Raw genomic sequence first — 21,970 nt, 5'->3', positions numbered from 1 at the left:
CCTGCCTGCCCATTGCACCACATCCTGACAGTCACTCCCAACCACCGGCACCTGTGGAAGCTGCAGTAGCAGAAGGCAACCCCTCCCACCCTCAACAGATGCCAAAATACTATAGGAAAGGGTTTTCCTTCCCTTTCAGTCTGGTTCTGGGGGCGATTTCTCCTACATGTATCTCCATTTTTATCCAACTCTTCCACAGATTACTCTCCCCTTGAGAGTCCCTCACGTTGCTTTGTCTTTCTTTGCAAAGTATCTTGCTTCATGATTACAAACACAAACATCAGTTGGAGCGACTTTATTATTCACTGCGGAACTAACTCATCCCCACATTCGCTACTCCCAGCTTAACAGTACGTTTCACAAGAGTGCTAATGCTAAAACAATTTAGCATCTCTCTCCGACTCGTCGCGTGGCAGGATCACCCTAAGATGACGTGGAAGTGTGAAACTTGTCCTCTGAGTCCTCCCTGCGCTTCCTAGAAGAACGCTCCCACCGCACACTGCTCCTTCTAACACACGAACATCTGCGGTGCGCTCTATTTTTCCAGGATAAAATATTTACAAGTTTGTAAACCCATTAAAACCTCCTAAAATACAAAAAAAACCCTAACCTGAAGCATTTCTGGTTTCCTTTCTTGTCGCAACAAAGCCACTGGTCCTCATAAATTCCTAAATTCCACACAAAATGTGAACCAAAATTCCACGTGGATGCTTCACCCAAGCCATTGTACACCCCAGCTTCACCACTCATCACGGGAACACCCAGCAAACCACAACAGCACAGCTCAAACTACCCACCACCGGTAGTTACTTGGGGTTGTTGTTGTTTTTTTCCCAGACAAAACAAGTGCCAGGTGGCAAAAAGAAAAGATTTGAATGAAACGCTCTTAAGAAATAGCTGTTTAATTCAGAACTCCTTCATTTGTATTGAAGAAGTGTTTTGTAGAACGCATTCTGTTAAGTGACCTGAGAGCATATGTTGTATACGGAGAAACATCTAAACATTATGCTCCATGTTGAATGTGTATCTGTAAATGCTTGCATTAGCTGTCTGAAAACAACGGGTTTTTCTTCTTTTCGGCATTTAAAAATATTTCCCAAACACAAAGATTGATATTTTTATGCTAGCTCTGATTACCCTTTTGTTGTTATCAGGTCTCGGGTTCTGGTTGTGGGGTTTTTTGTTGGGTTTTTGGTTTTTTTTAAATAACTGTTTTAAACTTTGCAATCAACTTGCTTTTTTAAAAGATAAACTCCATGGAGAAGTTAGTCATCAAAACCAATTAACAGCAGAATTCAAACACAGAACACAAAGGTCTTTTAAGAACTTGGAGAAAAGCAAGCTCCCCCAACCACGTTTATTGTACTGGCAGAGGATAAATAAACTATAAGCTAAAAACGGAGCCGTGTGAAAGCAATCCTGAGCCTGGCTATCCCGCATCCCGGCCCCGCACCCTGCTCCTACAGGGGCTGGCAGCACTTGTGTCTGTGTCGGGCACCGTTCGGGGAGGGCTGGAGAACCCACATAGGAATGAATCGGTGCCACTCCTTAATTGACTGAATGGGCGGCTGTTGAATGACACAACCCATGACATGAGCGATTACGACGCTATCTAAGGCGGCCTGAGCCCCCTGGATGGCTACGGAGCAGCTTGGGTGTGAGGTGCCAGCACTCAGGGTTAGGGACTGCTGGTAGGAGCAGCAGAGATGAGGTCTGAGCAATTCGGGTCTATGTTGTGCACACACACATATACAATCCCCCACCCCCTTTCCCGTTTCTCTCTACACTGGAAAATTCCATAGGGCTCCTATGGAAAACGCAGCGTAATTAACTCATTTTGATACGAAGCCTTTTTAAGGCGAGACCTTTGTGTTGAACATATTTTACTGTTCCACTCCTCTTCTACTGTCCTATATTAATCAAAACTGTAACCCCTGTTGTCTTTGCACTACGAATCAGAATGTGCCCCTGGCGAAGAATGAGGGAAAAGTCAACAGGAATTAAGTTTCAGTGCAACTGTTTACTCAACTGTGGCCTGCAGTTATTGAAATTTTATCCGTGGTTTTGTGTGACTACTGCAGTAATGAATTCAGCATGGCTGTGATTTTCTCACTGATGGTATTCTCACTTCAAGTAAAAACCTGTAGGATGAAAATGATTGAAGCAACCCAAGTCTACGCGTTTAGTATCATCCATTCCTCCAACTTGTTTAATTAGGGCAAGCTTTCTGTCTTAGGTGGTCAAACAGGGGTCCCCTGCTCCCCCGCAAGCCTTCGGTTTGCTTTGTTTTTGAGCTCAGGTTTGTTTGGGGTTTGTTTTTTTTTTTCCTTCTCCACAACAACCTGCTAAAAAGATCACTGTACACTTAGGGGAGTCTTAACCAGCTGCCAATCGCTTATTTAAAAGGTTTTAAGAATGCTTATTGCATTAGAGCAAGCACGGGTTAGGCGTAAGCATATTCACCGTGGCCCCGCTGCAGCCTTTGTTCCCAAATACGTGAACGACACATGCCCAGCGCTTTGGTGTAAAATTTCCTCAGAGGGTTTCAAAATTTTATCAGGGAAAAAAAGAAAAGGACAAAACATATTACGCAGATAATTTACACTGGCGAGCTTGGTCACTTCCCAGGAAACACACTAATTAAAACACACCGGCAAAAGGCACAATTTGGTCCCCATCCTCCTGAACTGAGGAGTCGTGAGGCGGGATGTATTTATTTATTTATCCTGACATTCTGCCGCAGCAGATACCTCCGCAGCCCTTCTCACTAATAGAAAACATTCTGTTGATAGAGGTTGCTAGGTTATATTAAAATTTGTTGCAAAAACAGAACTTAGCGTTTAGCGTATTTTCCACCCAGTGACATATTTTGGAAACCAGTTATTTGTATACAGCAGTTCACCCAATCACCGCCACCAGACTCAACACATTCAGGCAATGGAAGCAAGCCCTGATCTTTGGACGTCGCCAAGCAATGATTTAAAATAGAGCCTTGGAAGAGAAGTCCAACGTTTCCCTTTACATTAACGATTGCAATCCCCGGACAGACAAAAAAATATGTACAGAATGTCGTCGGCAAGTCCTAAAAGCATCCTCCAACTGGCAAAGACACAGGGTTTGGAAGGGGAAGGGTGGCAGGGGGGGGAAGTTAAATGCTTCATGCTTTTTCTGGAAGTAGGAAACTTGTAATACGTCTTACAGTACCTGCTGTTGCTGGAGATGTGCTAAATCTGCAGCCCCAATTTCAACTGAAGGTGTCTCGCCGTTTGATCTCACTTCCCGCAGGCTGCACTCTAGTAAATGGTTGCCACCGCTCGCTCCATTCTGAATGGCTGAACCGTTACTTTTTGTCTCAGTCCCAGATTCTTGCATCATGACTCAAAAACCTGAAATAATTTAGGGGAGGGGAGAGAAGAAAAAAAAAAAAAAAAAAAGAAAAAAGGAGGAAAAAAAAAAAGCAGCTGTTAAAACAGTTGCTGTATATAAGGAGACATGCCCTGTTTTAAATCCTGCCAAAACTGTAAACATTTGTCATTTCCCTTCATACGATTTATCTTTCATTAATGGTTCATGCTACTAGTTTATGTTTATTTATCTGTTGGTACAGCTATAATTTTAGTAAGTTAGTTCTGGTCTAAATATAGTAGTATTTGCTCAACATCTTTTTTCCCTTAGAGAAAAAAAAATATTTTTGAACGAACACACAGAATCCATAATTAAATTTCTCTAGTTACATCTGGATGCTTTCCTTTGAAAGGGATGAGTCAGGCTGCAATGTACGATGGACAATATAAAGAACTCGATACGCAATATGATAGGGAAGGCACATGAAGCAGAGGATTCAGTATTCCAGTTCCCGTTCACACCATGATACTGCCAAATTAGCACTTTTAATTACTCTGAAGCAATTTAGGCCAAGTTTGGGATGTGCTGGACACCATCAGCGTCTGCTTGGGGAAAATCCCTTCAACTGCTCACAGAATTTGTCTACTTGGCAACCTTCTTGGCTGTGGGTTTGGTCTGACTGTGGATGCGCTATGGTGAAGAGCCCCCCACATTATCTGCGAACCACAGTGGTTCACAGCCAGCTTGCACAGCTCTCCGCTCTTGGTGGGTATCTGTCCCTGGGTGCTTTACGACGCTGTGCTCCTCAAACATATCAGTGGGTCACAGGCCCCACAACAAGGAGGAGGATGAGGATGGGTGCCTGCTCGCTCAGCCTGCAGCTGCTGGGATTCACTTGTCTTTGTGAATTAACTGTCCGCATTTGTGCACAAGACACCCCCCAAAAGCAAGCAGACACACCGCTTTTCAGCTGCAAACCGCTACCTTTGAAATATTTTGATGAGCTGTTTCATTATTATAGATATTTCCACCTTCAAGGCCCCAAGTTACAGGATTTAGATGTTATGAACCTGCTCGGCTTCCTCCAGCCCATCCCTCCCTCCCTTCACACTCCTCTCGCCCTTACCCCAGGCACACAGGGTACAGCAAGCCAAGCCGAGCACATTGCTTACTCCACACTAACTCACCACACGCACATGTGAGGCAAAGGCCTCTGTGCAGGGTAGGTCACCTCAAAGGTATGATACTTTGTACCTAAGGAAGAACCTGCCTGAATTTGGTAACTATCCTGACTCAAAAGGAAGAAGAAAAATCCCTTCCCTTCCAGCTCATGAGGGAAAGGGTGAGAGAAAGCAATGTGTTTCATCGGAAAAGTACCAAGGGAAATTCCTTTCCCTGGGAACTCCACACATGTGTAACGTGGAGCACGAAGGCACAATACCCAGCACCGGCTCCCCAGGTATCTGCCGGACCCACACCAGACACCCCCCGACTCCACACATAGAGGTACACTGCAGCCCAACACACCATCACCAGACCTCTCGTTCGTTTGGTAGCTTCAGAAGTTCATAACGATGCTCCATACGGCTGATAATCAAACTGAGAAGCAGCTGACTAACAAGGGCTTCGTCACCAGCACGCTCCAGTGTCAGCACTCCTCGCTGATTCACCTCCGAGGCGGGTGAACCACTCATTAGCCGGACCCTGCTCCCATCATGATGGGATCGATTTGCGCTGATGGCCGCCCGAGCGCATGGACGGTGCCAGGACAGACTCGAGCACTCTGATTACATTTAAATAAATTTCAGCCAGTCTATGGAAATTTCTTTCAATCTGTTTTGTGAAATCCTCAAATTATGCATGGGGACAAAAAGGGTTTGGGGGCTCATTATAAAGCTGCTGTCACCTCCCTTGTAAAAGCTCCACAGATCTAAACAAACCAACAGCAGCCTTCCCAAACACTACTGGCAAATGCTTTGGGGTCCTGACATGATCCTGGGCTGACACAGACTGAGCATGGTATGGTTGTCATTTTCAGCACGGTAAGAAATGTGCACAAGCACGGCAAGGCCTCAGTTTTTATGTAAGTGTTTACACCTCATAAGGAAGGCTGGATTAGGCAGCAGGGAGTAACTGGTTGCTTTGGAAGAAGAGACTTCCCCAGACAGCTCGCTAGTTGCTCAAAGGTCTACCATGCAATCTTTATATGCTACACTACTAAAAAGGACGCAGCTCTCTTAGCCAGAGATAAAGCCGAAAGAAAGAAAGAACTGATGTAATTGCTTTCTGCTTCCATCCAAATTCAGGATCAAACCTCCACTGGAGAAGATCTGGACAAGGATGACCATTGTGCCAGACTGGGATAGCAGGTTAAACCCAGAGATTCGTGTCTTTGACCACGATTATAAACAGCAAGTGGCACATCACCACCACGCAGACCATCCAACAGAGGAAGGACACAGTAAAGAACTGCTAGGAGGTGCCTCCAGCAGATACCACAGTGGAAAGAGATGCTAAACCTGACATACCCAAGCAGCAAAGGAAGACATTTCAGTGCCCAATGCTCCCAACACAACAAATTGAACTGGAAGCAAGAACCTGGATAAACTACTAAGGAGGGTCAGAGAAAGCACCAACCAAAGCACTGCGATGCCTCCGATAGCAGCATGAAGAATGTGCAGCACTGAGAAGCAGATCTTTCACTGCCTGATCACAGTTTGTTGGCTTGCCCTTCCGAGCAAAATATCTCCAGGACACAGAAAAGAATTCACAACCAAACTAGTCAAGAAATTATTTTTTCTCTCTCGGATTGCAAAATGCTCCTGGAAAGACACAACAGTGGGAATTGCCACAGTTTTTCCAACCAATAGGACTGAGAAAAAGATGGATTATTTACAGTATTTGGCCACAAAAAAAAAATCATAGTTCTTGAGAACCTTTTCCATAACACACTTCAGGCCCTGAAAGATCCCAGACAGTTACCACCTGAGCTGCACAGGGCTGGGCTGGCCCCTCCACATCCTGTGCCCACTCTCCCAATCATACCCAGTGGAAGTGACAGCAGCTAGCAAGGAAATGGGAGAAAAGAGAACGGACGAGAGTAGAAAGGAAAAAGAGAACATCAGAACAGTAAAAAGAAAACTGTGACATTTGGACTGTCAAAAATATTAAAAGCAGAAGTGAACATTTTTGAGCAAATTTCCTTTAAAACCACCCATCACTGACAGTCAACTTCAATATAACTTCAGCTGAACACCAATCCAAAACAAATCCAGTCTGCTGAAACACCTTCAACAGAAAACAGGATTTTCAAGGGAGAGAAGATAAAACTGTTTATTTCCTCACCACAGTCAAATGTGAGTTGACATAAATAATCACAGTGTGGTTTGATCATTAAGTGCCATGTCATGAGAATCAACCTGCAAGAGCTTTCTGCAAGGATGATGATGATGATTTGTCTTTTTGAGCACACCTAAACGAGCTGAGGGGACAGTACTGAGGCTGGCTGAGATACCCATCTCTCCCTGGCAGAGAGGAGAGGACCTTATAGCAGCCTGGTAGTGAAGTCTGTCATTCAAACATTGCCAAATTAAAAAAAGCAAAGCAAGGTTAACTCTATGCAACGTGATTAATGCTCTGTGGGAACTGAACTGAAGCTTCAGGTCCCATCCCACAAACTGGGATTCTGGCCTGAACACAGCCCCAAGCAACCAAAATAGTGCTGAAGAAGCTGCTACGCCTAACGATTTATTCCAGGAAATCCAGCACTCCACAAAAGCTTCCATGACATTCAAGATACCACGTTCTGACTTGGGAAATTTAATGGCAAAGGAGTACATCCAATGTCACACGTCCTACAAAGAGGAATGGCTCTCCTATACATTCTGCAAAGGAAAATGTATTTTTACAGCTTAAAATAGAGGAGTTTGGGGCTTTGTCTATAAAAATTCTAAGACATTTCACAACAGGAGGGATAGAGACTGACTCTTAAGATTATTAAAGGTGACACAGGATGTTTTTCCCATATAAGGGACCAAAGCTAAGCTGCTGTAGGAACAACTTGTAAAATTTTATCCTGAAATCAACAGCAACATAACAAAAGGACTGTTCTTAGGCGACTTAATGTCAGCTTGGTTTAAAACACCTTCACAATGATGATCAATTTCTTAAGATTCCTGTCTTAACCCACTCAGAATCTTTTCTAGCTTTGATGCACAGTCAAATACAAAGCCAAAGCCACACAGTCTGGCTCATCTCCTTGGTGAGTATGTTACGTTCAAGGTAATGGAGTAAAATTTCAGTGGCATGGAATCAAAGCAAGACACTCTGTCAACAGGAGGACAACAGCTAATCATCCTCCACATGACTTGGACTGAAGCAGGGGACAGCTCATTTCGTAAGGGTATGGTCAAAACTGAAAAAACATAGGTTGGATGTAAACTTTAGCTGAATCAAAAAGCTCTCTCTGAGGACTCCAGTGCTGGGCTTTTGAACTCAAAAGACAGAACCTGAAGGAATCCTAATTTTGAAAACGTTCTGCACTAATGCATTGGGAAAAAAAAAAAAAGCCTGTAGCATCACAAAGACCAGATGCTGCAGATACACATCTCCCAGCTCCACTGGACTATTCAGATGAGCAAGGTTAAGCATGGAGATTAGTAGGCAGGAGGTGGGCGCTGAAGTGTGCAATTTCTGCAATTCTTCTACTAGTGTAGTTTCTAAAGACTAAGCAGCATTGTTTAATGTCAGCGTGAGGGAGGATTTACTGACTGAAGCATCCATCAGAATAAGGTAACGCTGTAAGTCTGGAGAAGTAAGGGACTGATGCTCAGATGTATTTAGATGCCTCACCATACATGGAGGCATCTGGTGAGACATTTCCAGGACTCCTGAACAGGCACCAATCTACATCTTTAAGCATCTCCTCACTGTTAGGGAAACATCCCTGGGGTCTTCTGGGCCTTAACATCTTTGCTTTAACATGTGTTCCAACTCAGCCTGGACTACACATTCAGCATGTAGCCTGAGTGTTTCAAAGTTACTTCCAAAGCTGATGATTTTATTATTTCAGCTATTAGTACTTGAGAGTTGTTTACAAACATATATATGTGTATGTATGCACACCTAAAGATCACTCAATGTTTCTGTCCCCTAGAAACAGTGCTAGAGCAAAAATGTTGTCATAATACCTCCCTCCTTTGTCACACTGGTGAAAGATTTTAAGCTAACAAAAAGTTCAGTCTTTATGCCAGGGCAGTTAATTAAGGTTGACCAAGTCAGGCAGAAGTAAATTAACTTGGCTGATCAATTATTTATATGAAGCAGAATAAATGCCCTTAAAGAACTTGGCCCAGCCAAGGAAAGGACATGTAAATTAAACACAACACAGATTTATAAAATATATTTCTACTTTTACAGACAGAAAAGTTAACAGTAAAATCAGCTTTAAGTAACTGATCAAAAGACAAGATACAGTCTTAAATCATAAAGCAGACCTACTATCTACACACACGGTTTGTCAGCAGATGTTTTACCTATCTGTTGCCAGCAGCTCCCCAAAGCAAGCTCAGGACTAACTTCTGAGCCCATCTCTGTTTAATGGTAAAAATTACCCAACCAATGTTTGGAAGCCTTTCGAGACAACGCAACGTGGCAAACGCAGGATTCTACCTCTTGAAAGTGAAACATACTCCAGAGTGTGACCAGCAAGGCAATACACAATGCACGAGCAAAGCTGCTTCTTACCCCCCAGCACGGGTACAAAAGCAATGCCAAAGCAGCCTGGCACTCCCAGCCAGGAGCAACAAGGACCACGATGCCTCTCCCAGCAGACCACTGCCCAACTCACAGGTGGTCCCTTTGAGTCCCAGTATCGCTGGAGCAAGTGCTGCGTGGGGGAAAGCGTCTCAGGCTCCACATCCCACCACGGCTTCTGAATTTTCCCAGGAACATGCTCCGACGGTGACCAACCGATGCCGAAATCCCCATCTCCTCCAGTCCCTAGGTCGGTGAGGCGGCCAGCAGCATCGTCCCGCCATCCATGAGTTCAGTAAAAGAAAAAGGATTCACCAGTGGAAATTAAAAGCCTTGTGTAAGGTAAGGCTTTGATCTACTGTGGGGGAAGGCGTACAGATGTTCAGCTGCTCATTTACTAAATTACACCATGTCACAATTAACTGTGAATCAGCCAGCTTCACATGAGCAGCTCGAGGGCTGCCACCACGCTAAGTGCAGAAATAACGCCGGGGAGGGGAGTGCCAAACTACCCAGGTGGACCAGCTATCTCCTCTCTGCCCGTGTTTGTGGTTAGCTCGACTATTAGAAAGCCATCCCAACATATGGCATGATTTAACTAAATCAGAGCACGCTGAACTCCCCAGCCTTTCTCAACTTACAAACCCCTCCGCTCTCGTCATTGCAGATGGGTGACTACCCGTCATGCTTTTAGAGTTTTCAGTAGCCGTCATTTATCCTGCTGACAGGGTGTATTTTAGGTATAATTATGTACTAACTAACTATAGATCAACTGTCAGTACATTAGGGTACTTTTTGGATAAAACTTCACGCTTACCCTTTTGAAGGCCACTCGCCTACACACTACTGGTGGCTGCTGAACTGAGCAGGGCAGGAGAAAGGAGAAGGGGAATTCAAAGAGCAACTGAAGATGATCTTTTAAGAATCAACCGAAATAGTAAGGAACGGAGCGAGTCAGGCTCTGCTGTCCTGAAAAGCGATGCTGAGTCACGTCTGACAGCAGCGTTTGGAGGAGGAGAGGCGAACCTGGAGCAAGGCAAGGGAGGAACACGTACAGGATGTGTGAAAAAGAGGAAACAAAGAGAGACAGCGACGAGGTGAAATCCTTTGATATTTCCTCAGCTTAAAGAGGTAATTCAGTGCATTAAAACGGATCCTTGAAATTTCAAAGGATGAAACTCGCACAACAAAGATTGTCAAGAGTGCTATTTTCTAGGATTAGAACAAAAACGTATTGGGATTTGCTATATGATCTTACATCGCTGAGCAGGACTGTATACTTGCTGTTATGCAAGCACCATCTTCCAATAGTGAATTTTCATAATTATAACAGAAAGGCGTAAATTTTCTAATGCATGGCAGTTCAAAAAGTAATCAAGAGAATGAGCCTGAGGGCTATTTTAATGTATGCAAAGCTAGTGACCCACAGTAAATGGGAGGTAGGCTTCAATGAATGCAAAGTAATGCACACATACTAAAGACCTGGTCTGATGAGGGACGGCTAAAATTAACACCCAATTAATTTCCGAATTGACAAACAAATGAAACCCATAAATCTACTTTCTCATTAATTTTCTTGTGGTATAATTTAAAGCAGTAATATGAGGGCAAAAACTGAGCATTATCCATCATAAATATCAAAAAAGATAGCACTGTAACACCATAAATTATGCATATTACCTGTTGTTAAAAATGATTAATGTATTATCAACTTTATCGTGCACTGTATATGTCTAGACGTATCTAAAATCTGAAATTTCATTTAGTGCTTAGGAAATAAAGGGTCCAGAAGAAACAGGATTATCTGCAGCACATCCTCAGCTTTGCCTCCCCTCAGCCCTGCTACTCCCCTCTCAGCTGGGCTTGTCCCAAGCCTTGGGTCGGTGGAGGTGGAGCGCATCGCAGAGGTGATGCTCCAAGCCCCCTGGGGAAGGCAAGCTAATCATGCTGCTCTCGGAGCATCCCCTTAAGCAGATCCAGACATGGCCCCAGCACCTGGATCACACGGGGCTGCTCTTCTTCCCTGCCCTCTCGATGTCGGAGAGGAGATACTTGGAGGTGCAGAGCCGTGGGGAGGGAGGTAAAAAAGGAACAAGGAGGAGGAAAGCATGAAGCTGTCACTGAATTCAGCAAGCAAAAAGCCAGTGCTTTCCCAAAGTGCTCGAGCACATCACCTCGGCCAAGAGGAGAAGGATGTGGGTTGCCTTACCTCCTCTCCAGGGGTCATGTCAGTGAGAAGCTGAACTTCCACCAAACTGAACCTCTACCAGGGTTTATGCCCACTTGCCACCCTCGAGTCTCCCGAGTAGCAGCTTCACCTACTCCTGTCTAGATGCAAGCTGCCACGACTTCTTATTTATTTAACTGTATACAACGACACCACCTCCTTCACTGTTTGCATGCACAGCTTGCAGTGTCTGGGTCCCTTCTTTCCAGCAGCGGTGGTGAGCATCGTTAGGGCCATGAGAACCTGCAACCATGCGGAGGCAGCTCAGTGAAAGGCTGACTGATGCTCTGCAGGAGCTAAGACATGAGACAGCTGTGGTGAGGAGAAGGGGAGTCAGGACCCTAATCCCACTTGTGCCACACTGACTAGTTGTGAAATAACGGTCAAACAACTTAACTTAGAGAATCAGCCACTGCAGCTGAGGAAAATCCCTTCCCCTGAGGAAATCTCTTCTGCCAAGGGCACTCTTGACCACAGATGGTAAGGAGAGAGAAGCAAATCCAAGGGAAACCAATTGATACAGTAAACCGCTGCCAACTGCCCTGTTCAACAGAGCTAGAGCTGGTCCCCACAAAAAGCTAGCACACCAAAACTGAGAAGGCGACAGGTCTCACCCCTCACCTTGAGGCAGGGCGCAACGATGGACAGCTCAGCTTACCCCGAACAAGCTTCTTGCATCCTCCATTTTACACACAGGCAGGGAAGCTACTCCCAGTCTCACCTTGGATAAACCACCCCCCTCTGCAAAGCCAGCTCAATCTCAATCTCTGCCTCTCAGCTTGACAGCTATTAAAATCCATATTCAGCATGAAGCTCGTGCCATAGCTGCATAAAAGCTCTAGAGCTGGGCCACTTCCAAACGACTGGCAAATATGATGTAATCATTTACATACCATCATTGGCAGAGTGAGGTTCCTTTCTCTCTCCTGGGGAGAGCTGTCTTTCAGCTGTGAGCTTGACAGAAATCATCCTTACCATCACCGGGATCATCATTTATTTGGAAGGAAAGGAACGGCAGGGTGACAGGATAAAAAACCCAACAGGCAAACCACACAAGAAACCATACTTCATTGTATCATACTACTGTGACTGCTCCTGTCTGGACACAACCACCACCTGCACTACAGGAAAATCACCTCCAGAAGGACAGACACTTAACCACAGCATGGGGTGGGGGGGGACACAGAAGGGCTGCAGAGAGCTGCCTCGGTGCCGGCGTCTCTCGGGAGGTACCTACCTGCTCATCCCAGCCCGGGCGTAGCCGCGTGTGGGGTTCCCCACGGTTTCGTGTCAAACAGGAACAGAAACTGCAGAGCCGTTCTCACAGCCCGGGACTTATTTGTTTGTACGTACACTGCCCTGAGCTTGCAACACAAACTCTCACAGTCTGCCTCACAGAAAAAAAACAGGAGACTATTCAACCAAGTAAAAGACCAAAGTTGCATCTAGTAAATATGGCTGGTTTATGCTAGACAACAGCAGCATTGCTACAGCAAGATGGTATCAAACCTTCTAAGACCAAGTGCTGGCTGCAGATGAATTAGGACTCCCGCCCTCCACACATATCTCCATGAAAAGTGTTTCTAAACTCCCCAGCAGCCTCCAGAAGCTGAAAACAATCTCAAAGCCAGGTGCAACTCTGCGATACTTCTGCACGACACAGTTTTCACTTCGCTATTCTCGCTCAGCTTAACGCAGCAAAGGTTTCATTCATTACAGTAACACAAGTCAATTAACGCCTGGCTTGTGCACTTACACACTTCGGGTACCTCCTGCTTCCCCCCAGCCCCGATGCCACTCCAGTAGCCCACATGAACAGTACATTTGGAACACCGGTGCCAGCCAGTGAATGCAATAAGTCACATTGTATTTGGTTGCTTGCTTTCCCAAGGCATGAAAAGGACAATTATTTAAAGTTCTCCTTCAAAAGCTCCTTATAAAGGTATATTCAAGATATTTTAACAGGTTAATTCGCATATAAAGGAACAGGCACCACCTCCTTACAAAAAGAGTTAACATTTCTTTCTCAAGGTCACTCGAAGAGGGTTTACTCCCTTTGTGTGCAAAGCCCTGGCGATTTACTGTTAGCACTAACAGGTCCTGCCTGGCATTGGAAATTCAAACCCTGTTCCCAAACAATAACAAACAAGAATTTTGGAAAACAAAGACGGTGTGAGTGAGTTTCTCTTGCTCATTTACAAAACAACCCAAAAGCAACAGCTACCGGGATGGCGCGCTCTAATTAGAACTCCAAGAGCAAACAGCCAGAGTACAGAAATTAGCAGATGTAAACGCAGTTTCCCAGTTATAGAAAGCAGAAAAGCAGCTCTGTCATCTCACTCACAGGAGGAGTGACCGAGCGTGGTTTTAAATTTGGTATTTTTCTCCCCATTCAAAGAGCTTTGCTTCTAAACCAGATTTTTTTTCCCCCTCAGATCTCCACAGAAATAAAAAGTGAAAGCTTTGCCTTTTCCAGCTCCATCCAGGGCACATGCATCAATTAAAATCCAACATGAGAAAAGAGGGAAACCACAAAGCCCCCAACCAAAAGCTGACACGGGATGCGAGGCCGTACTCTCAGGGTGATTACCTGGTTCATAGCCCTATATCTTTGTCCTAGACCTTCTAACTCCTTGTTTGCTCCATGCAGGATTTTCTAGCCATCAGCCGTCTACCACTGTGCTAGTCGTCTTGCAGGAGTGCTCTCTCCCTTCTGAAAAAAGCAAACAACTGGATAGATATCATTACACTAAGGAAATCTCTTGGAAAAACCAAACAACTTGCTAATCTTTCTAGCCCCTTCACCCAAGTTAAAGATAAGCAAAGCAAACCAAAGTGAGTTTCAGCCACATTCCAGGGACAAGCTCCCCTTTTTCTCCTTTATCAAAATCCCAGCATTTAAAGGTTTTTTTTCCAGACCTTGCAGGATAAACTGCTGCTCACACCCGCAAACAAAGCAATATTTGTTTAATAACTGATTGCTGCCATGGGTACAGTAAACAAGGGGCCCAGCATTTGTGTTTATGAACAAACACATCATCTTGCAAGAGCAATTTAACATTAACCAGGTGGAATAATCAACAGATTTCATAGGTGACACTCGGGGCAGGACTAATGTAAACAGAGCAGGGAGGAGAAAGGGGCCACTCTTAGGGAATCAAGGTTGAGGCAAATGCATTACATAGTAAACAGCTGGGAAGAACTCAAGACAAACAAATAGTCATTCTTCTGACATTTCGAGAAGCAGAAAGGTTGTACGTTACATACATCAGCTGCTGACCACCATGAAATCAAACCAGTTGGGGACCAGGCCTTCTTGTTTACACAGTGCCATGTTTGCTTATAAACAACAATTTGCTGTTACCAACCTCGCATTACTCATTGCATAAACGAGCAGATCAAGTGAAATCCTGTTAACTCTTGTGTGGATTGAGGGTTTTTTCCCCTCCCCTTCAACAACAACAAACAAAAAGCCTTCGCAGCCTTGCTGTGCAACCTCGAGACAACCGGCAGCACGGGAGAACACAGAGCTGTGCATCTCTTCCAAAGAAGGGGAAAGAAAGGAGCTGAAAACACTTGGAAGTGTTTTATGAAACAAGATTTACCCGGAAGACCACTGATAGAACAGATCTATTTACATTTTAAAAAATTAAAGAATCAGCAATGGCAAAGGTGGGATGCAGAATTTTCCTTTCTTCCCTAGAAGCAGCGAGCAATCCGATGGCTTTCCTGCACAACTGAACCTGCCCAGCATGACCATGTACACGTGTGATTTTATACACATACACCCGTGGCCATGCCAGCTCCTTGCCTGAGAGCTATGGCTCTCTGTATGCAGTAACACAAGGGGCTGAAGCAGCAAGGCAAGGTTCATCCCTCCTCCTTTCTCTCTCCCATGCTCAGCCTCTCATCACCATTCTCCATGCCCTGCATATCTCCCCAGCTCCCTTTTCTTAACTCAGGCAGGGCCAGAAACCCTTCTGAGCTCTTCTTCCCACAAGTGAAACCTCCAGCACCCAACTGCTACCCAGCCAGTGTCCATCTCTTGGCCCCAAGGCACTGTGAACACTCCTCCAGGTGTTCAAGATGCCAAAGTCCCCTGGGTTTCCCACCTCTCATTCCCGTAATGCTCATGTTGCCCATTGCAACCTCCAGGGAGGTTTCTATAACTTCCCTATCCTGAACATGGATTTTGGGAAAGATTAGGGAAAGAAGATGGATGGTCCTATCAGCAGGGGTTAATATCCAGGGCTCCGGGTTACATTCCTGCCCCAATGCAGTCCCTGCGTGTGACCTCCAGAAGGCTCTTCATCCCTCTCCTATGTGAAGCAAGCCCTTTAAGACATTCTACTAGTTGAGCAGGGTTGAGGATGCAGTTGTGATCTACAGTATGGGTCCTTTATTCTCCCAGCTGCACCACAAGCCCTATGAGGGTCACCACTACCTTCTGATCAGCACCAGCACCACAACCAAACACGGAGTAAAATTACCCCAGTTTTGAACACATGAAGTGTCTGCAGCCAGAGCTGGCCCTGGGACTAATCTCCCCTCCCCTACCATTTCATGTGCAAACAGCGTGGTGGCCAGAAGCCTCCCCCCTCATCATTTTTTTTTTAATTTTTTTTCACATGTTTTAGAAAATTTGGTACTTTTCTTCAAAATCCTGGACGTCCACAGCTGGCCAAGAACCTCTGCTTTCTCTGTCAGAAAATATTTGGCCTTTTGTTGTAGCACATAAAAAAAAAAAAGGAAAGGTTCAAACCCATGGAATCAGTACAGCCCACTAATAAGGCAGGTATTTAAATAAAACCCAAATGCAGCATTGTTCAGGCAACCTCGTATTTTTTAATACATCAGGTTGACAGCATAATAGCTGGCAGGATGAAAGGTGCGACTCGAGGACGGGGTTGGCGTCCGCACCCCAGGAAAACAGAAGTGCTGCCCCATTTCCTGTGCTTCAGCAGAATATTTCTGATGTCTGGGGCCGCCGAGGACTTAACTCTGAATTAATGATTACACACAATACCCTCCTTTCTCCCCTCCCTGCAGGACAGCGAGGGCCAGCCTCACCGAACGACTGTGGGCAGGCAGGCACGGGTCACGGGGGATTTAGATATTTCACAGTGGCTTCAAAAAATTTAGACACCGCAACCTGAAGGCTTCTGAAAACATCAAGCTTCACATAAAAGTCCTGATATTTCCCTACTCGAGACAACTGCTCTCACCTCAGCTGTGCTGCCTGTTCCACGGCTCCTTTTCCAGCACGTAAAATCACAGTTTATTCAGTACAAAGTAACTACGGTATGATAAAAACTATAAGCATATCATTCAAATGCTTTATTGGTCAAATAGATGGATGCTTTTATTAGTCCAACCTTTTTTGTAATGGAGTGCCACTGATGACCCAGTGTTAGCCTCATTCCCTGCTATTAATCACACTTCTAAGAGCTCATTTTGCTTTAAAATCTTAAGAAATTGCTATAATTTAAAGACATGGTGTCTACATAATGGGAAATGCTTCACAGATTGTATCATTCCATATAACAGAGGATTTTTATGGCAATGCTGACCACGATACCAAGGTATTACAAAACTGGAATAAAATATTTTATGAAGAAAATCTCAATGTAAACTTACTTTTGCATTTGTGGTTTTCCACATCCGTAATGTTTTAATCGCAGCCTTTTGGGAGTTGCAGTTTTCAACTGCATGTGGCTTTACATAGATTAACACTACAAAAACACTCCCTGAGCAAATATAAACAGAACAAAACAAAATTAAATGAAAATTAAATAAAATCAAAGGATGGACCATGAGAGAAAGACTGTTCAAGCTATATCTTAACAATTTTAACGCCAGGGATTTATCCTTTCGTTGACAATATTACATCTTCCTTTTCTGCACAGGGAAAACAGATGATGTTTACTGTGAAAAACTTTTATGACAAAGTGGAAGCATCTTAGGAATTTACCTACACCGAGAATTAAATTAATATAATGATGGTCTTAACCTATATTATTAAAATGTACTTTGCAAAATGTTTTGACAATGTTGGCTGCTGCAGGAGGGAAAACACATTTAAGACAATTTCAGCCAAATGCAAAGCAAAAGCCTTCCATTTTTCAAATGTAAAGTAAAAAGCATCTTTAAACATCTTCTTATGAAAGAAAATGCAGTGCAATTATGTTATATGCCAAATACAAAAGCACGTTCTTTTCTTCAGTTCTCTAACAAGATATTAGTACCTCCCGGCCTTAGGAGTTCCATGTGTAAATCACATCAAATTCAGAATGTCTGAATTAATTATAATAGGAGCTGGAGAGAAATGTTAACTTTCCAGGTTGTTGCTAAGGATTAGCCCTTGTTTACAATTCTGTATTTATAGAACAAGAAAAATTTGTCAAATGAAGGGCAAAGAGGAATGCAGGAACACAAATTCAGCTTTGACTTCAAAACAAATCAGATCTTGCAACCATTCCCTGAGAAGAAAACCACAGTTTTTAATGTGAAGATGCAAATGAGCCTCAGAATATAAAAATGTTTTATAATTCTGTGCATTCAACACTACTAGATGTTATTTAAAGAATTTATGTTAACATTTCTCATCCTCACACAGCAAGTCCAAGATGCTGCGAACAGCATCTATTTAAAATGGATCACATTTCTCTGGGACACTGGGGAGCTGAGGAGGCTGAAGGAGGAGGCAGCAGTGGGTTTGGACCCACGGCCCCAGGTTCATGGGGGTTCATGGACCACACCTCAAAGCGGTTCAAGGCAGCATTCCAGGAGGAACAAGCCCCTTGCCTTCAACAGGCTTAATGCTGGCTACGTGGAGGTCTGCATCTCTGTCCAGAGGGTACATCATGAATCTCAAAACTGCTTGGAAAAGGCACATCAGCTCCTATAAACAAGATGTGAACAAGCCACCTTTTAAGAAGGGTGCTTGGGAGCCCAAGAGAGGTCTGCTGTGCAAAACAGCATTTCCAGAGAGCAACCGATGGCTCCAGGCTCAAAGTCCATGGGAAGGGTCCCAAGGAACAGAGTGCCAAAGCTTTGCAGGGACTTGCAGGTCTCAGGCACCTGGGCAAAACTGGCCAGGGAAGTTTGTACCACTCCTGTCGCTGTTCTGAGGATAAAGCAAGCACTTCGGCCTCCAGCACTTTCATTTCTTTTGGCAAACAGAGGCACACCCACTACAATTAAGTTGCAAAACCATTTTCATTAGGACTCCTTGTTTTCACACACTTACAGACCTGCCGTCCCTCTCCCACTCCCATCAGTGTGTGGAAAACTAAGGAAGGGCTCGTTGGTGGTTTTAGTTGATGGAGAAACAAATGGAAAAATGTTTTTTTCCCCCCATTAAAAAAGAGAAAAGAAAAAAGTAACCACCAATTTCTGAACAGGGTGACTTGCAAAAATGCTGAGCACCCACAACTGAGAGCATCTGACCCCCTCAAGAATCAGGCCCAGAACACAGTAAGAAAAATGCACTTAGCTAAGCTTTTGTGGAAACATACAGTGTCTCCTTGCCTTGCCCTGTCCACAGGCTCTGGCTATCACGTTACAGCTAGGACAGCACGATGCAGAAGAGAAACCATACACGTGGCTGGGAGAGTCTGTGTGCAAGCTAATACACACACAAAGCACCCAATATACCGGTTTAGCATCAGCCAGAACAAAGTGGGACTGAAGAGGTGATTTTTCTCCCCAGTTTTTGGACGTTTTCTTTCCCAGGAACAGCTCCAGACTGGGTTCAGAGGAAGGATCCCACTCCACCACGCTTCTGTGCAGGAGACATGTTACTGCACGCGTTCCTCAACAGCCACATGCTCAACAGTGACACACATGGATCCCAAGCACCCAAAAATACAGTTGGTCCTCAGCGCACTGGCCCAATAGAGGGGAGGGAAGGGAAAGTGTGATTTTTTTTCCACCTCAAAATTTCATCCTGTGCCTGAGAAAACTCCCTAAAAAAGCTGTCGAAACCGGTTTGTTTCTACTCACCAAAAAAAGCACATATGCCTACTTTTGAGTCAGGATACAGGAAGCCAAACTCTTAATGCACTCTTCTGCATTCACCCACGGATGAAGAGCAATGCCCATCTCCAAGCCGTCATCGGAGATGGCAGAGAGGAGCAACTGGACATCAAACAAGGCTTGCCTTGGCCAACAAAGGTGGGCAATTGAGAGCGCTCCTGTGGCTGCCCATGTCTTTTTCCATGCACCATGTCAACACAAGAAAGATCCACCCAATCAACAGTGCTACCGGCACACAACCTCTCCAAAACTAGCTGCTTGGGTCTTAGACTGGAAGGGTCCATCCCTGCCAAGCTCAGCAGAGGTTGCTCCATGTTTCTGGAAAGGGCTTTTCTGCTGCTCAACCCCCAGCGCTACGTGGGGACGTTTCCAACCAGGGATGTGTGTTTAGCGTTCACAATCCACAGGGAAGATGGTGTTTGAGTGTCTCCAGCCACATGCAGGTGCACAGTCCCACAGATGTGCTGGCCGTTGAACACTGCTTGTGAAAGGGAAGGATACTCTCTATTTACCCTCAATTCAAGGCAAGCCTATTCATGGTCAGGATGTGCTCTAAGAGGGGAGTTTGCACCCTACGCCAGATTGTATGGCACCGCAGTCACCAACCGTATGATCTCTTCCTATGGATTAAAACTGTTTGCACAAGTCAAAGCAGAACAAGGAGAGCAACAAAACCTACACTGTGTTTTGTTCTACGCTGCAGCCACATATTTCAACCGCCTCAGCCGAATTCTTAGTGTAAACACAGCTTTAAAAGAAAATAGCTAGAATAAAGGGCTTCTGGAAAGTTCCTACTGATTATGTATGCAAGAATTCTGCTACTGCTTCCTCCCATCATCTGAAAAACAAACCAAACACCCAACTTCCACAACTATCTACAGAAGTGCTATTTTTCTGAAACGCTTTACAATCCTATCTGAGGTCTGCAAGTTGTAATGAATGCATCTTGTTTTGTAAAATACACAGAGGAGCTCAATTAAATGAACAACTGTAAAGGAAATAGAGCTGATAAAGGAATTAATGCTGCGTGTGCCAGATCATAACACAACATCGGGGATAACAAACCCGTGTCAAACATGCAACCGCTGAAGACTTAAAAAAAATATATGAAATTAGAAAGTTAGACCCTAAAATTGTAAAATTAACACGTGAAAAACTTATTTTATAGCCTTGAGAAGGGAGCACAGGCAGCAGCAAAAGGGTCTCAGGTAGCTGCTGCTTCAAGACCTATTAAATCCACAGAAAGATGGAACGTTTGATGAACAACCACCAGCTCCGCCACCCATCCATTTCCCTCCTCACTGCTCAACCCAAATTTCTTCCCCCTGAAGACCAAGCAAACCCCATTCCCCATCCACCAAAGCATGATTGAGTTTGCATCTCGGGTCTGCCCACACGCTGGAAGGGAGCTGCCAGCCCCAGCACCGACACCGGTGGGAGCACAGATTAGAGCTCAGCCGGAAAGGAGACATGGAGGGTTCTGCAAACACCTCTCACATCGGCTCTTCTCCCTTCGCAGTTGGTGTGTGAACTTGTAACTCGGAAATTGCAAGTTCCCCACGATTTTTTTGGCACCTTGGAACGTAATTTTTAGGAAAACATAGTATGCGGCTTTTGGCACCGGGGAACTACAAGCTGAGGCTTTTCAGACAAAATATGCAAAGGTGATGGTCTCACAAGCCTTGAAGGGCTTGCTGGATGAAAAGTGGGTTTTGGAAGACAAGAGCAAAAATATTCTGACTCCGAGAAGCCGTAATAAAAATCTGTGTTCAGGCGGATCCGCAGACACTTCCTCACAAAACGGGCACGGTACGCGCATATGGAACAGCTAAAGCAACGCGGTGTACCCATGGTTGTACACCATACAGCAAGCTGGGCACCTAGAGGTATCTAAAACCATCTTTCTCGTATACGTTGACTTAAAAGGCAAGACTATAGGGACTTTTTGGCAGCCTTGAACATCAGTGTACTCAAGGGAGAGGAGGGAGGAAAATGCTTTAAGTTACAGAGATGCTAATCTCCCACTTTTGATGTGTCCAGCTATTAATCAAGTTGCTTTGGCAAAACATCTGGCCTGAGCCATGGGCCTTGAAAGCAGCATGACAAGCCCTTGGTTGGGCTACAGCCTCATCGTGTCAACATAACAACCAACTCCCCCTGGTCCTCCAGCTACAGCCTGGCTTTGGGCCGCACGCATCTCTTCACGTCATCACCTTGCTGCTGGCAAAGGCTACTAGCATCCTTTCCTCCTCTTAGGCATTGGCAGTGTATTTCTTACTTCCCTTGTTTAAGTACAACCTTTTTTAAAGGTATGGAGGAGCTTTTTCAGGAATGCCATCCCCAGAACCACTGACCTGTGACGAGTTTCCAACAGCAAAGATCTCACGGGTGATAGCCATGACTACCATCAGGGAGGGATACAAGGAAAACTGTATGACAACATCAGAGCTTCACACACCACAGCCAACAACTTCAACAAAAACTAAGTACACAAAGTATTAATTACCAACTATGGCCCATAGATGGTCACGGCCCACCAAAACCATTCAGACAAAGAACTGTAGCAACTTCAATTAAGGGGTAAGACATCCCATAATTACACAGCCC

The 21,970-nt window shown here is 44.8% G+C and overlaps 1 protein-coding gene across 1 annotated transcript in view; it reads right to left on the bottom strand.

The window, feature by feature from the left end:
- FOXP1 (forkhead box P1) overlaps window positions 1-21,970 on the bottom strand; it is a gene marked incomplete at its 3' end in the record, with an annotated part of 338,169 nt that overhangs the window by 161,240 nt on the left and 154,959 nt on the right. Inside the window, exon 3 of the mRNA XM_084269605.1 lies at window positions 3,205-3,386. Coding sequence (XP_084125731.1) covers window positions 3,205-3,375 — 171 coding nt within the window. The 5' untranslated portion in view covers window positions 3,376-3,386. The remainder of the gene's footprint in view (window positions 1-3,204; window positions 3,387-21,970) is intronic.

This window comes from Gallinula chloropus (assembly GCF_964237585.1).
Source record: "Gallinula chloropus genome assembly, chromosome: 12".
Classification (NCBI taxonomy): Eukaryota; Metazoa; Chordata; class Aves; order Gruiformes; family Rallidae; genus Gallinula; species Gallinula chloropus.
This window is presented reverse-complemented; position numbering and strand designations above follow the sequence as displayed.